Here is a 15,659-nt window from a genome sequence, read left to right as displayed (position 1 = left end):
TCTGTTTCAAAAAGCAGCGGAGGCCTGCGGGTGGCCCCGGGCACAGTGGCCGGTGCGCCTTATTCCACTGCTCACCGGAGAAGCCCAGGCGGCCGCCCAACAACTGCCGGTGGCGAACCTCCTGGATTACGAAGATCTGAAGAGGGCCATCATCCAGCGGGTCGGTCGGACCTTTCGAACAGCACCATCAGCGGTTCTGCTCGCTGGAGTGGGGGGAGACCGGCCGGCCCTTCGCGATGGCCCACCAGCTCCGGGACGCCTGCCGCAAATGGCTATTGGCCGGTGGAAGCGACGTGGACCACATCGTCGATCTGGTGGTACTGGAGCAGTTCATCACTCGGCTACCTAAGAAGACCGCCGAGTGGGTCCAGTGCCACCGGCCCACGTCGCTGACGACGGCCATCAACCTGGCGGAGGACCATCTGGTGGCGTGCCCGGGGGTCGGCGAACCCCGACTAACCTCTCCCTCTCTCTCTCCCCCCTCTGTCTCTCCTTCTCACCCTGTCCCTCTCCCTAGGTCCCGCCCTCCAGGGCCCCCTCGCATTCCCCCCAGAGGTCGGGGTGGAATGGGCCCAGGGCAGTACGGGAGTTCGAGGGCCCCGCCCAGGGGGGCGGGGCTGCTGGGGTCGGGCGGGGATAACGGTTCCGGTTCCACCCCCCCTCCACGCTCATATTCCAACCCACTCCCCGCCGCAGGGGCGGCGGGCAGGCCTGGGCTGGCCTGCTGGCGGTGCGGCGACCCGGACCATTTTGTGGACCGATGTCCAATGATGGACATCGGGACAATGATCCGGGTCCCGGACGTTCAGCGGACCACCCCTGATCAAGCAGGAGAGTACCAAGTTCCTGTGAGTATCAAGGGGGGTACATATCAGGCCTTGGTGGATTCAGGCTGTAACCAAACCTCGATCCATCAAAGCCTGATGCAGCCTGGGGCATTGGATACAAGCCGCATGGTTAAGGTGCGGTGTGTGCACGGGGATGTGGTGGAATATCCGGTTGTCCCAGTCACGATACAGTTTAGGGGAGAAAATCATAGTGTTGAGGTGGCGGTTAGTCCCCACCTCCGGCATCCGCTAATTCTGGGGACGAATTGGCCCGCCTTTCCGGCGTTATTGGGGTCGATATGCGCGGATGCCGCTTGGGGGAACAAGGCTAGGAACGGGGCGGTGCGAGTGCAGGTTGGCGAGACTGATACGGGACCCTCGGGAACTGCTTCAGAGGAACCGAGCGGGGTCGAGAGACTGATTCTCTCGGACCGCGATGACTTCCCTCTGGAGCAGTCTCAAGACGATACCCTAAAACATGCTTTCCAACAGGTCCGCACGATCGACGGTCAGTCCCTTCAACCCGCCTTGCCCGTCACGTATCCTTATTTTGCCATAATTAAGGATAGGTTGTATCGAGTGACCCAAGACGCTCAGACAAAAGTGGATACAACCCAGTTGTTAGTACCAAAGAGCCGCCGGGAAATGCTTTTCCAGGCGGCTCACTCTAACCCAATGGCGGGCCACCTGGGACAGGCGGCCACGCTGAATCGTTTAATGACCCGATTTTTTTGGCCAGGCATTCACGACAATGTGCGCAGGTGGTGCGCGTCTTGTCCTGAATGTCAGTTGGTGAATCCCCTGGCCTCCCCAAAAGCGCCATTGCGCCCCCTTCCATTAATGCAGGTCCCCTTCGAGAGAATTGCGATGGACCTCATCGGGCCATTAGAGCGATCCGCACGCGGACATCGTTTTGCGCTAGTTATCGTGGACTACGCAACACGATATCCGGAAGCAGTGGCTCTCCGCAACATCTCGGCGAAGAGTGTTGCGGACGCACTGTTTCGTTTAATCTCCCGAGTGGGGATTCCGAAGGAAATCCTCACTGATCAAGGCACGGCGTTTATGTCACGCACGTTAAGCGAATTATACGGGTTATTGGGCATCAAATCGATTCGGACAAGCGTCTATCACCCACAAACAGACGGCTTGGTCGAACGATTTAATCGCACTCTTAAATCCATGATCCGTAAATTCGTACAGGAAGACGCCAAAAATTGGGATCGGTGGTTAGAACCCCTCTTATTCGCTGTGCGGGAGGTCCCGCAAGCCTCCACGGGGTTTTCCCCCTTCGAGCTTCTCTACGGACGACAGCCCCGGGGGGTGCTGGACGTCCTACGAGAAACTTGGGAGGAGGGGCCTTCTTTGGCCAAAAACGAAATTCAATATGTGCTGGACTTGCGAACAAAACTCCACACCTTGGGGCGGCTATCTAGGGAGAATTTGTTGCAAGCCCAGGACCGCCAAAGCCGGTCGTATAACAGGGGTACGAGACTACGCAAATTCACACCGGGAGAGAAAGTGCTCGTATTACTCCCTACATCGAGCTCTAAATTAATGTCGAAGTGGCAGGGGCCGTTTGAGGTCGCACGACAGGTTGGAGACCTCGATTATGAAGTGATACGGTCCGATAGGAACGGGGCACGGCAAATATATCACCTCAATCTCCTGAAGAAATGGAATGAGGTCGAATCAGTGTTGTTGGCGACGGTGATCGGGGGAGAGGATGATCTCGGGCCAGAGGCGAGCATCAAAGCACAATCGGTCGCACTGGCCCCTGGGGGAGATCACCTCTCACCGTCCCAACTCACTGATCTTTCAAAACTACAGGCGGAATTCGCCGACGTGTTCTCGCCCCTACCGGGAAGTACCGACTTAATTCAGCACCATATCGAGACCGAGCCGGGCGTGGTAGTTCGCAGCCGGCCGTATCGTTTACCTGAACACAAAAAAAAAGTAGTTCAGGAAGAATTAGGGGCAATGCTCGATATGGGAGTAATAGAGGAGTCCAACAGTGACTGGGCGAGCCCGATCGTTTTGGTCCCTAAAACCGACGGCTCGGTCAGGTTCTGTGTGGACTACCGCAAGGTGAACGCAGTGTCGAAATTCGACGCGTATCCAATGCCGCGGGTTGACGAGTTGCTTGATCGGCTGGGCACGGCTCGATTTTATTCGACATTGGACTTAACGAAGGGCTATTGGCAGATCCCCTTGTCTCCATTGTCCAAAGAAAAAACAGCCTTCACCACGCCGTTCGGATTGCACCAATTCGTCACGCTTCCCTTCGGCTTGTTCGGGGCACCCGCTACCTTTCAGCGCCTCATGGACAGGATTTTGCGTCCCCATGCCGCATATGCTGCTGCCTACCTGGACGACATCGTGATTTACAGTCACGATTGGCAGCGGCATATGCAGCATGTCCGGGCGGTCTTGAGGTCGTTGAGGGGAGCGGGGCTCACGGCCAACCCGAAGAAGTGTGCAATTGGGCGGGTGGAGGTAAGGTATCTGGGCTTCCACTTGGGTCATGGGCAGGTGCGTCCCCAAATTGATAAGACCGCCGCAATTGCGACCTGCCCGAGGCCCAAGACCAAAAAGGAGGTAAGGCAGTTCCTGGGGCTGGCGGGATATTATAGACGGTTTATACCAAATTATTCGGACCTCACCAGCCCTCTGACTGACCTTACTAAAAAGGGGCTACCAGATACGGTCCAATGGACGGAGCCGTGCCAGCAGGCCTTCACCCGAGTTAAGGCGGCTCTATGTGGCGGGCCGCTTTTACACTCCCCTGACTTTTCTCTCCCTTTTCTGTTGCAGACTGACGCGTCGGACAGGGGGCTGGGCGCAGTCCTGGCCCAGGAGGTGGAGGGGGGAGAGCGGCCGGTGCTGTACATTAGCCGTAAGCTCTCGAAGAGAGAGGCTAAGTACAGCACCATCGAAAAAGAGTGCCTTGCCATCAGGTGGGCCGTTCTCACCCTCCGCTATTACCTTCTGGGGCGGGAGTTCACCCTCTGTTCGGACCACGCTCCTCTCCAGTGGCTCCACCGCATGAAGGATACCAACGCGCGGATCACCCGTTGGTATCTAGCTCTTCAGCCTTTTAAGTTCCAGGTGGTCCACAGGCCGGGTGCTCAGATGGCTGTGGCCGACTTCCTCTCCAGAAATGGGGGGGGGGGGCTGCAGGCCGGACGGCTCCCCGGCCTGAGTCGGGCGGTGGGGGTATGTGGCAAGGGGGGCGTGGTTCAGCGAGGTCTGCAGCGGGAGAGAGAGCCGCGGGACAAGCGGTACGTGAGTGGGTTGGAAGCAGATTAATAACACCTGTCTCTTGTTCTAGTAATGAGCGCGGAGAGGGGATAAAACAGCAGTGGAACCGGAGATCGAGGGGAGAGAGAACCCGGACGGTTGATGCGAAACCCCCTGTTCAGAGACTGAGTAACCGGAAGCCGGAAGTGCCGACCCGGAAGTGATCGAGAGATCGTGTTTATGAGATTTCACACATTACTGTGTGTGTTGACAAGTTATTGAGAAAATAAAGAGACAAGCATCAACCGTCCAGCCGACCCCGTGTCCTCTTCCTTCCTCCTTATATCGAACTTTACTACAATGATTTTACAAGTTTAGCCAGTTCTTCTCCTCCTATAGCAGTGAATGAGTGTAATTTTTCCTCAGTGACCCTGCAGTGCTCTGTCTGAAGTGATACTGTAATAGACGGCTGCATGGTTATAATTTTATTCCTAATATTATCAATCTTACTAGTAAAGAAGTTCATAAAGTCATTACTGCTGTGTTGTTTACAAACATCAGAAGCTGAAGCTTTATTTTTTGATAATTTAGCCACTGTATCGAATAAATACTTAGGGTTGTGTTTGTTTTCTTCTAAAAGAGATGAGAAATAAGCAGATCTAGCAGTTTTTATGGCCTTTCTGTATGCAATCATGCTCTCTTTCCACAAATTGCGAAAAACCTCTAGTTTTGTTTTCTTCCAGCTGCGCTCCATTTTTCTGGCTGCTGTTTTAAGGGCCCGAGTGTGCTCGTTGTACCACGGCGTTGGATTATTTGCTTTAATCTTCTTTAAGCGCCGGGGAGCAACTATGTCTAAAGTGCTAGTAAGGAGGGAGTCAATAGTTTCGGTTGCAGCATCAAGTTCATCTTGGCTATCTGTAATGCTGAGGAGATGGAACTGATGAGGAAGATTATGTACAAAGCAATCTTTAGTCGCAGCGGTTATCGTCCTGCCATATTTGAAGCGAGGGGATGGCTTTGCAGCCTTAGGTAAATTAAGTATACATGATATTAGGTAATGATCTGAGATGTCATCGCTCTGCTGCAGAATTTTAACAGTATCAACATTTATTCCATGTGACATTATTAGATCTAAAGTATGATTAAGGCGATGAGTGGGTCCTGATACGTGTTGTCTAACTCCAATAGAGTTTAGAATGTCTCTAAATGCCAATCCCAATGCGTCTTTTTCATTGTCTACGTGGATATTAAAATCCCCAACAATTAGTACTTTATCTACAGCTAATACTAACTCCGATACAAAACCAGCAAATTCTTTGATAAAGTCTGTATTGTGCCCTGGTGGCCTGTATACAGTAGCCAACACAAATGTCAGAAGGGATTTATCATTTACACTACACAGTGTTACATAAAGCACCAAAACTTCAAAGGAATTATATTTGAAACTAGACTTCTGAGTAATACTGAAAATATTATTATAAATTACAGCCACACCTCCCCCTTTACCTTTCAGACGTGGCTCATGTTTGTAACAATAATCTCGGGGGGTGCACTCATTTAAAGTAATGTAATCATCAGGTTTTAGCCAGGTTTCTGTCAAACACAGCACATCTAAGTTATGATCTATAATCATATCATTGACAACAAGCGTTTTTGGCGAAAGGGATCGAATATTCAGCAACCCAAGCTTTATCAATTGTTCATCCGTATTATATCTGTTGTTTATTTGTTGGACATCAATTAAATTTTTACTGTTGAATGGTTTTGATGGTTTTTTATATTTACTAATTCGGGTAACAGACACAGTCTCTATGTGATAATATCTAGGTGAAAGAGTCTCTATGTGCTGGGATTTAGCTGACTTTGGTGACGTGAGACAGCTAGCAGACGGTTGGTTTAGCCAGTTTGTCTGCTTCCTGACCTGGGCCCCAGTGAGTCAAGGTTTAGCTCTAAGACTATGTGCCAAATTACTAGAGAGAAGAGCAGCACCAGCCCAGGAGGGATGAATGCCGTCCATCTTCAACAGGTCAGGTCTGCCCCAAAAACTTTTCCAATTGTCTATGAACCCTATGTTATTTTGCAGACACCACTTAGACAACCAGCCATTGAGTGATGATAATCTGCTAACTATTTCATCACTCCTTTTCGCGGGGAGAGGACCAGAGAAATATACGGCTTTTGACATCGTACTTGCGAGTTTACACACCTCTTTAATGTTAATTTTGGTGATCTCCGACTGGCGAAGTCGAACATCATTAGTGCCAACGTGAATAATAATCTTAGAGAATTTACGATTAGCTTTAGCCAGCACTTTTAAATTTGCTTTGATGTCAGGCGCTCTGGCTCCCGGTAAACATGTGACTATGGTGGCTGGTGTCTCTATTTTCACATTCCGTGTAATAGAATCGCCAATAACTAGGGCACTTTCAACAGGATCCTCAGTGGGTGCGTCACTGAGTGGGGAGAACCTGTTTGATGTTCTAATCGGAACGGAAGAGTGGTTTTTTGATCCGCGACTATGCTTTCTCATCGTCACCCAGCCCTGCTGCGCGGGCTCAGCCGGAACCAAACAATGAGTGTTCACTAAGCTAGTCGCATCCAAAGCAGTATCTAAAGCTGTTACATTCTCACTACTCTCACATAAAGCTTGGATGCGTGTCTCTAAATCTGAAATCTTCTCCGTCAGCCTGATTAATTCCTTACATTTATCACATGTGAAGCCCTGTTCGCCAACGGAGATAGATATGCTAAACATGTAGCATGCAGTGCAAGTGACAATGACAGGAGAAGAAGACATGGCTTACCGTATTTGTTGATGAATCCAAAACTTACCACAGTTGTCTGATGGAGTCTTTTTAATAATCCAACTCACCACAGTTGTCTATAGAACTCAGAAAACAGGAGACCTGGATGCTGGGATGGAAAGCTACCAGGCTAGCGAAAAGCTAACGTGTGGTAGTGATTTAGATTAAAAGCTAGTAATGTCAAATTTAAATTGATAGGCTATATTAAACACTATATGGTGATGAGTAAGTTATATTTAGCAGTGTAAATTACAAAGAAAATATATCAAATAGAGATTCAAACACAGCTATACAGAGCTACAAACACTGTGGTGGCAGGAGCAGCAGGCAGACAGACAGGAGCAATCGATCAGGAACAATCAATCAGCCAGGAGCAATCCTGTGCTGACAGAGCGTTCTTCAACTGGTGGAAGGCCTCCGTGGCCGATGGAGTCCAGAACAGAGACTTGGGCCGATTTTGGAGCAAGGAGGTGAGTGATAAGCTGAGCAGGCTGTAATTCTTTATGAAGCGACGGTAGAAGTTGGCAATATCCCAGGAAGCGCTGCAGCTCTTTGATAGTGGTGGGCTGAGGCCAATAGGTGATGGTGTCCACCTTCTTCTGGTCCATCTTGACTCCATGGTTCTCTATGATGTACCCAAGAAACTGGACAGTAGAGACGTGGAACTCGCAGTTTTCGAGCTTGAGATAAAGGTGATGGTCTCTGAGCTTCTGCAGGACTTGACAGACATGCTCTTCATGATCCCTCAGGTCACTAGAATAGATGAGGATATCGTCGATATAGACGATGACGAACTTGTTTAAGAATTCACAAAATACCTCATTCATGTAATTTTGGAAGATGGAGGGTGAGTTGGACAGCCCATATGGCATCACCCGATATTCATAGTGACCTGAGGGAGTGATGAAGGCTGTCTTCCATTCGTCTCCCTTGCGAATGCGAATAAGGTTGTAGGCACTTCTGAGATCGAGTTTGGAGAAGATGGTGGCCCCACGGAGCTGTTCTAGGGCGGTTGGGACCAGAGGAAGAGGATAACTAAACTTGACAGTCTGAGAATTAAGGTGACGGTAGTCGATACACGGCCGCAAGCCTCCATCCTTCTTGGCCACAAAGAAAAAGCTTGAAGTGGCAGGGGAGGTTGATGGACGGATGAACCCTTGTTGTAGCGCTTTGTGCACGTACTCCTCCGTGGCCTTCTGTTCGGGGATGGACAGAAGATAGATGCGGCCCTTCGGTAGAGTAGCCCCAGGCAGGAGGTCGATGGCGCAGTCCCATGGCCGATGGGGTGGTAGTTTGGTAGCCAACTGCTTACTGAAGACATCCTGGAATGCCCTGTAAGCTAGGGGAATGGCCATGTTTGACTTGAGTTTCGGGACTCTCTACTGAGGTGGACTGGACAGGTAATGATGAAGAAACTGACGATGATGATGGACCTTTTCGGCGAGGACGATGAATACAACGATCAAAGCAGTTCTCACCCCATTGCAGGATCTCTCCGGTGGACCAGTGGATATGCAGCTGGTGTAATATAAGCCAGGGGTGTCCCAGGATGATGTCCGCAGTTGACTCCTCCAGCACCATGAACGTGATGGTTTCCTCATGCAGATGACCAACATGTAGTGTAAGTGTGGGGGAGAAATGGTGGACACGACCTCGGCCCAGCGGCTTTCACTGAATGGTGGTGATGCTTAGGTGGACGGGACAACGTTGACGTTGCACGGGTAAATTTTTTGAGGGTTTGTGACTGATGAAGTTTCCCACCGACCCGGAGTCAATGAGGGCTTGTGCCTACCTTGGGTAAGGTTTGCCGTTAAAAGAGGTAATTGGATGGTACTCACCGCTGGCCAAGTGGGTCGCACGGGGCAGGTTGTGATGCCATGTCCATCTCCCCCACAATACAGGCACAGATGTTGAGATATCCTGCGTTAGTGTTCGGTGGTGGTGAGATGGTATGAGTCGATCTGCATGGGTTCAGGTGCTGGAGGTGCGACAGGTGTTTGAGCGGGTGGAGGATCGGCAGCGGGTGAGGAGAGGCAGATAACCATTGAGAGACGCGGATGGTTTTCTGGATGAGGGCTTCCAAGCCCATGGCATCCTCGTAGACCACAATAAGTTGCTTGACATCAGCGAGGAGGCCATGGTGAAAGGTGGTGACGAGAGCTGATTCATTCCATCTGCTCATACAGGCCAGCATGCGGAAACGCAGTGCATAGGAACTCGTTGTCTCTCGTTTGCCTTGGCGAATAGAAAACGTCCCCGGTTACGAATGTAACCTTAGTTCCCTGAGAACAGGGAACGAGACGCTGCGTCAGCTGACGCTATGGGGAACGCCTCCAGCGTGACCGGTGTCTGAGCTACTATCAAATCACAGCAATCCTATTGACCGGCGACGGCCTATGATGTCATCAAGGTGCAACCAGGAAGTATATAAGGGCGCCTTGCAAACATGACACCAGCTTCTTCGTCTGAAGGGACTGTTCGCAGGCAGGCCCCGAGGCATGGCAAAAGTGACGCAGCGTCTCGTTCCCTGTTCTCAGGGAACTAAGGTTACATTCGTAACCGGGGACGTTCCCTTTCGAAAGGGAACTCGAGCTGCGTCAGCTGACGCTATGGGGAACGATATACCCACGCCGCCATGCCGAGGGGAGTGCATGCCTACTGGCAGTGACAACTGTCAGGACAAGCAAATTCAACTGAAATGCCTGAACCACTCCCCCTCTGGTCACATTAGGCTGTCAGTGACAGCATTCCCTACGGTCATAGCCCGAGCTGTGGCCTTGGGGCACCTTCATGTACCCTACCCCGGCCGCTCAAAGGCCTGGAACCAACCTGTTCGACAGAAGGGGTTCCTTTAAGGGAATGTGGCTAGGGGACCCGAGGGCGCCCCAGCCAGTCACTATTCGGGAAGAACTTCACCGAATGCCACCAGGGAGGCTTGACCTGGCGTCACTATGCGGGACGCTTCCGTCTGCCAGCCCAGTCTGTTAACAACAGAGCCTCTGGAAACTCGCCTCTGGAGAGGCATCAAGCTGAGGGACTGCGAACTGGCAGTGTCCGCCTCAGGCCGGAACTCAGAGACGGGCTATCCTGGAGAACAGCGCTCAGCGTAGTGCTTTCCCACCCTTGCTAGCGAGGGGAGTCAGCTGCTCGATCCTAGGATCTACCGAGCACATACATTACAGGGGTGCTCAGGAGGCCTGAGAAGGCCTACAGGCTGATCTCACAGGGAGGCCCCGAGGGGCCTACGACCAACTGACCAGGCCCAGGCGGCCGTAAGCTCACAGACAACCCTCCTAAGAGGGGAGCTCTTAAGCCTGTCTGGTAGGTACCATGCTGTAGGCAACCTATGCAAGTCCCTGTCCTGTAAGGACCGCATAGCAGCAGTGTAAACTCGTTGTGCTAGAGTATGCGCCCGCCATCAGGTGCTGCCGGCTAAGACCGAAGCCTGATGGCAGGAACCACTAGCTGTCAGCTTGAGCCAGTTATGTGTCTCCGTCCAAGGAACTCATTCCCCCTGGGAGGCCCCGCAGGGCCTACTACTTGCCAGGCTACTCGGAGCCGGCACTGAGACCAGGGAACGACCTCAGGGAGGCCTGGTGAGGCCTGCTACCTGATAGCAGATCATGCTAGCCGCCCTGGCTAGCAACCATGCTCACTGTCATAGGAACCGGGAACCGGGGCTCACCCTCCGGGAGGCCTAGCGAGGCCTAATCCCTGTCACCCAGTGGCCGAGGCCCTGGACCACCCCCTCAGGGGAAGCCAGATGAGGCCTGCTGCAACCCAGCAGGCCCTCCGGGAGGCCTGGTGAGGCCTGCTACCTGCCATCTGGTGACTGGAGCCCAGGAACTGTTTATCCAGCGCTAGTTCCCTGGAGTACCCCCTCAGGGGAAGCCAGATGAGGCCTGCTGCATCCCAGCAGGCCCTCAGGGAGGCCCCGCGAGGCCTACTACCTATCATCCAGTGACTGAAGCCCAGGAACGACCCCTTGGGGGAAGCCAGACGAGGCTTACTGCTACCACAGCAGGCCCTCAGGGAGGCCTGGTGAGGCCTACTACCTGCCGTCTAACACCTGAAGCACGGGAATACCCTCTCAAGGGAAGCCCGGCAAGGCCTGCTGCACCCCAGCAGGCCCTCAGGGAGGCCTAGGGAGGCCTAGTAACTGGGCTTGTAGCCATGCCAGCGACGAATGCTCGCTGACAGGTCGGATGAATGCTGGCCGCTCCAAGTCGGGCTGACAGTGGCTGTCTGCTTGGCTGACGAAGACCTAGACATCCAAATACCACCTGGGGAATCACCCCAGGGAGGCCATGATGGTCCTGCTTGTCGACGAGGTACTGCTGAAGCCGACATCGTCGGGGATATTCCTCCCAGGCGCACATTGGCCCGATGTCGCGACTCACCCGCAAGGAGGCTTGCTGAGGCCTCCTGCTCAGAGTCCACTGCCAGGACTGCCCAAGCTGGCTGCTCACAGCCAGCTGGTAGCCCATGCCCCTCCCGGGGCTGGCTTCATCCCGGAGGCTCACGGGGTCCTCCATGCGATGACGCAGTCCCATCCGGCAGTGCCTACAGACATAGCCTAAACACATTGCCAAAAGCAGTGTACTCAGCAGAAAGTACCTAGACCCTCAAAGCGAGGGGAGTACAACTTACATCACCTGCGTCAGGGCGGCCGCTCTTCCTTAATGCAGCGGCCTACCGTTCACGCTAGGGCGTCAGCCATGGCAATGCTTCGGCTTCCAGGGGAGCATCCGACCGAACCATTACGAAGCACGCAGGTTGCGAGTGCAGCTCAACCCGAGCCCTAAAAGGTGGAGCAGAAGACACAGAGCAGAGGGCAAAAAAAATATTCACAAATATGCTACCCACCGGCCCAACATCCTCCAGGATAGGGCCAGGGGCCGCCAGAAGGTGGCAGCCACAACAAGCTCTGGAAAGCGGGGTTTTCGCAAAACTAGCCCACCCGCGTACAAGCGTGGGACGCCAAACCCCGCCCCACGACCACTGGCTAAGTCGCTGTTCATTCTGCTTCACACCAACCTGCATTACTAAAAACCCCAAAACGCAGAGAAGGGGGCGGGCCTTGGCCGGACGACTCTAATGTAAGAGGAGGCTGACTAGGGATGCGAAAGAAAATGCCCTGCAATATTCAAACCGAGGGCCTCGGGCGATAATTACTTCCCTTCTTTGGAAAGAAATGCCCCCCATCCCGCAAAAGCCTAGGCCAACCGATGCAGTGGCCAGAGGGCCAGCCTACATAAGAGTATTATACGCGGCTCGGGGGAGCGAAAAAACCTCAATAATACTCCGTCCAAGCCCTGCGAGGCTAGACATAAATCTGTAGTTCGTGCGTAAGCCTAAACTCACCCTCCCGTCTATGAAATTCCACGAGGGGCAACGTTGACCGCTTTACCCTGGGGTGGCTAAGAGCTTCCTGTTTGACTAGGAGAGCACACTCGCCTAAAACAACAGCACATTCCTACAAGAATGAGCGGTTGCCTCAATACTGCTTCATCACACAGAGAGAAGGCAAAAAAACTGTTCGCACAGCTGTACACACAATGGCGGCTATTCTCTCCTAGCAAAGCTAGCTCTAGACATACCACATAACGGCACCTAAAAAATCGTTCTAGCCACCGGACAGGGGAACTACAGGGCCCTATGGTGTCCTCCATCAATACCATGATCCCCAAACCCTTGGCGGGGAGCATGAAGTCTCACACAACATAAATAATAAATGTTTCCCTCGCAAGGGGGACTTACCAGCTCGCCTCCTGCGCGACGATATCCACACATAAGTTTTACTCACAGTATGCATGTTTAGGAGCGCAACCGCCTGAGGGTGCGCTTCTCACAGCCCAGCCAGGCGGGGTCTAGAGTATCATCGTCATGGCCCCCCTCAGGGCCGGATGTAAGAAGCGCCTGGGGAGAAAATGAAGAAGAGCAGTAAATGAGATGTAATTCTTAACTCACCCACCTAAGGGAGGGATATTTCATTCACGCCAACAGCGTTGTGATACTATTCCTCTTATGTGGGAGTCCGCCTCTTTGCGCCCCGCCCTTAACCGCGGGGAGCATGAGAGGCGATGTTGGCACTCAGGCCCCGTCACTGGTCCGTATACCGTGACGCCTCCCGCCTGCCTGGGACCCGGATCTCAGCGGTGTGCGGGTCCTCGGACACCACCACCCGCGCTTCTGTGACACTGGCCCTCAGGCCCTGCTATCGCTGATATGGCGCACAGCTGCGCCGCGGGTCAGGGTATTTTCCCTGATTGAGATCCCTCAGCAGGTCTTCCCAGTATACTTGCAACACCGACACGGCGTCAAAGTAGCACCAGGCTGACCCGCTGCCGTGTATGCCCCGCCATCTAAACCTCTTGAAACATAGTTGAAAGAAGCTCAGATGGCAGGGTTGGAGCTCTTAGTGCCCCCGCCTACCCGGATCTTTTTAGATTATTCTTAACAGCAATCCGGGGCTAGAACACATACCCATATCCACCCATCCTCCAAACATCAGCATTTAACACCCGCTGATGTCCGTGAATACACTGAATATGGGTTTTTCCATACCCTCACGATCTCAGTCAGGAGATCAGGAAGGAATGGAAAAGCTCAACTGAGCCGACGGTTTTATGGCCGGGGAGAAATCGATCGTTCCGTTTAAACGAGCGATCTCTCCTTTAATGCGCCCACATGACGGCCGCAGCCTGCATGCAGCGCGCTCATAACAGCCATCGGCTCAGCATACACAGTCAGGATGGCTGAGAAATTAATTTCCCTTCTCACCAGCCATCCCTACGAGCATTCGTGATTAGTCTCGTCAGTCGCTAGATCGCCGGAGGGAAACATCCCCTCGCGGCGATCGGCGACCCCATCCGAGGGACTGTGACGTGCATCCGGGCTCAGCCTCAGCGTGAGCGGGGATCACATCACTAATCTCAGATGCAAAAACGCTCTTCCCTCAGGAAGAGCGCTAGACGAGAACGGAGCGATCTCGGATTGAAAACTTCGCTCACATTACACACAATCGAACAAATGACTCCACAAGAGCTTGACTGTGCATGCTCTTAATCCCAGGCAGAAAATAAATGAATCTGGATTACCTTTGACTTGAAGCATTCAGACAAAAACAGTCCCTGAAGACGAAGATGCTGGTGTCATGTTTGCAAGGCGCCCTTATATACTTCCTGGTCGCACCTTGATGACATCATAGGCTGTCGCCGGTCAATAGGATTGCTGTGATTTGATAGTAGCTCAGACACCGGTCACGCTGGAGGCGTTCCCCATAGCGTCAGCTGACGCAGCTCGAGTTCCCTTTCGAAAGGGAACAGTTGATCATGGACAGATAATTTTCCAGTTTGTTGACCAAATACCTCTTTTAGATGAGTGCAGAAGGCAGTGGTTGAGCCAATGACGGGGCCATTCGCTTTCCATAGCGTCTGTGCCCACTGAAGGGCTCGGCCTGAGAGTAATGAGATGATAAACGCCACTCGGCCTCTCTCTCTGTGGAACAGATGGGAATTCGCTTCCATATACAGGGAACATTGCAAGAGAAACTCGCTGCAATACTCCCGTGCGCCACTGTAGGTCGCTGGTCGGGCCATGGGACTTATGCAGGCAGCTGATGAAGTAGCAGGTGCCGGTGGTGCGGGTGATGATACGCTAGCTTGGGTAGCGGTGGAGGGAGTGTCGTGAACCAGTGAGAACCGTACAGAGTGAACCAGCGTGGTGAAGTGGTCTGCGGTGTAGTCCCCGTCTGTGTCCGAAGAGCTCTGCATATGGTCTGGTCTTCTGTCAGACACAGACGAGGACACAGAGGGATTAGTGCAAGTGCAACGTTTATTATCAGAAGTTTCGAACACAGGTGATACTTTGGTGGATGGTGACACTCAGACGATGGATGATGATGATGGTGAATAGGAGGATGGGGAAGACAAAGAGGAAGATGACGATGAAGACAAAGATGGTACAGGTGAGGGCTTCTGCGAAGGACAGGTAATCGACGACGGGATCGGTGCAAGACCAGACAGTGAATGGAAAGGTGAGGAGTGTTTATATAGTGTGGCTGGTGATGGTGCCCAGGTGTTCAGAATTCCAGTGATGGGGAACGAGTGGGTGTGGCAGTGTCTGATGGCTGTGAGGGCGTGTCAAAAAGTGTGTTATAAATTAAATCTATTATTATTATTATTATTATTATTATTATTATTATTATTATTATTATTATTATTATTATTATATAAATAGCATTAACGCTTCACATAGAGACCTTGTGTGGTTTGTTTTACTTTTTTTGTATATATATATATATTTTGTTTGTATATTATTTTTTTATAACTCAATTTTTTTTATATTTATCTTAAAAAAACAATAATGTGGTTTTAAAAACCAACGGCTTTTTTTTCTAGTTTAGGCTATACCGTGCAAAAATGTACAATATCATAATTACTACAAAATACTAAGTTTACAACAGTTTACAATTTAAAAGGGAACTTATATATATATATCAATCAATCAATCAATCAACTTTATTTATATAGCACTTTTACAATCACGATTGTGTCAAAGCAGCTTCACAGTGTCAAACAGGATAATATTGCGACAAAATTAGATTTGGCTGTACAGTCGTACTGGAGAAAACAGCGATGTTATCAGCTTATTTTAATTTATCAAATAGCGACAATGTTGGCAGATCAGTATTATAGTTTATAGAATTAAATAAGACCTAATTCATACATTTTATTTGTATAATAAGTTGAATAACTTTAATCATATTTTTAGTGTACCCAACTGA

General features: G+C 51.5%; 1 protein-coding gene across 1 annotated transcript; it reads left to right on the top strand.

Annotated features, from left to right (window-relative positions):
• Window positions 1–206: 206 nt before the first annotated feature.
• Window positions 207–4,323, top strand: LOC137089634 (uncharacterized). Its single transcript, XM_067453205.1, has 2 exons — window positions 207–848; window positions 3,642–4,323. Exons 1-2 carry the CDS (start codon window positions 237–239, stop codon window positions 4,134–4,136), a joined length of 1,107 nt encoding a protein of 368 aa, XP_067309306.1. The 5' UTR covers window positions 207–236; the 3' UTR covers window positions 4,137–4,323.
• Window positions 4,324–15,659: the final 11,336 nt, after the last annotated feature.

The sequence above is a fragment of the Pseudorasbora parva genome, chromosome 9, assembly GCF_024679245.1.
Source record: "Pseudorasbora parva isolate DD20220531a chromosome 9, ASM2467924v1, whole genome shotgun sequence".
Taxonomy (NCBI): Eukaryota; Metazoa; Chordata; class Actinopteri; order Cypriniformes; family Gobionidae; genus Pseudorasbora; species Pseudorasbora parva.
The sequence above is the reverse complement of the archived record's forward strand: the minus strand, read 5'-3'. Positions and strand labels throughout refer to the sequence as shown.

Bases quoted from the DNA above. Each gene is read 5' to 3' on its own strand.
- LOC137089634 (XM_067453205.1), top strand. From the start codon at position 237: ATGGCCCACCAGCTCCGGGACGCCTGCCGCAAATGGCTATTGGCCGGT. The intron at 849-3,641 runs GTGAGTATCAAG...TTTCTGTTGCAG, and splicing joins CAGGAGAGTACCAAGTTCCT to ACTGACGCGTCGGACAGGGG.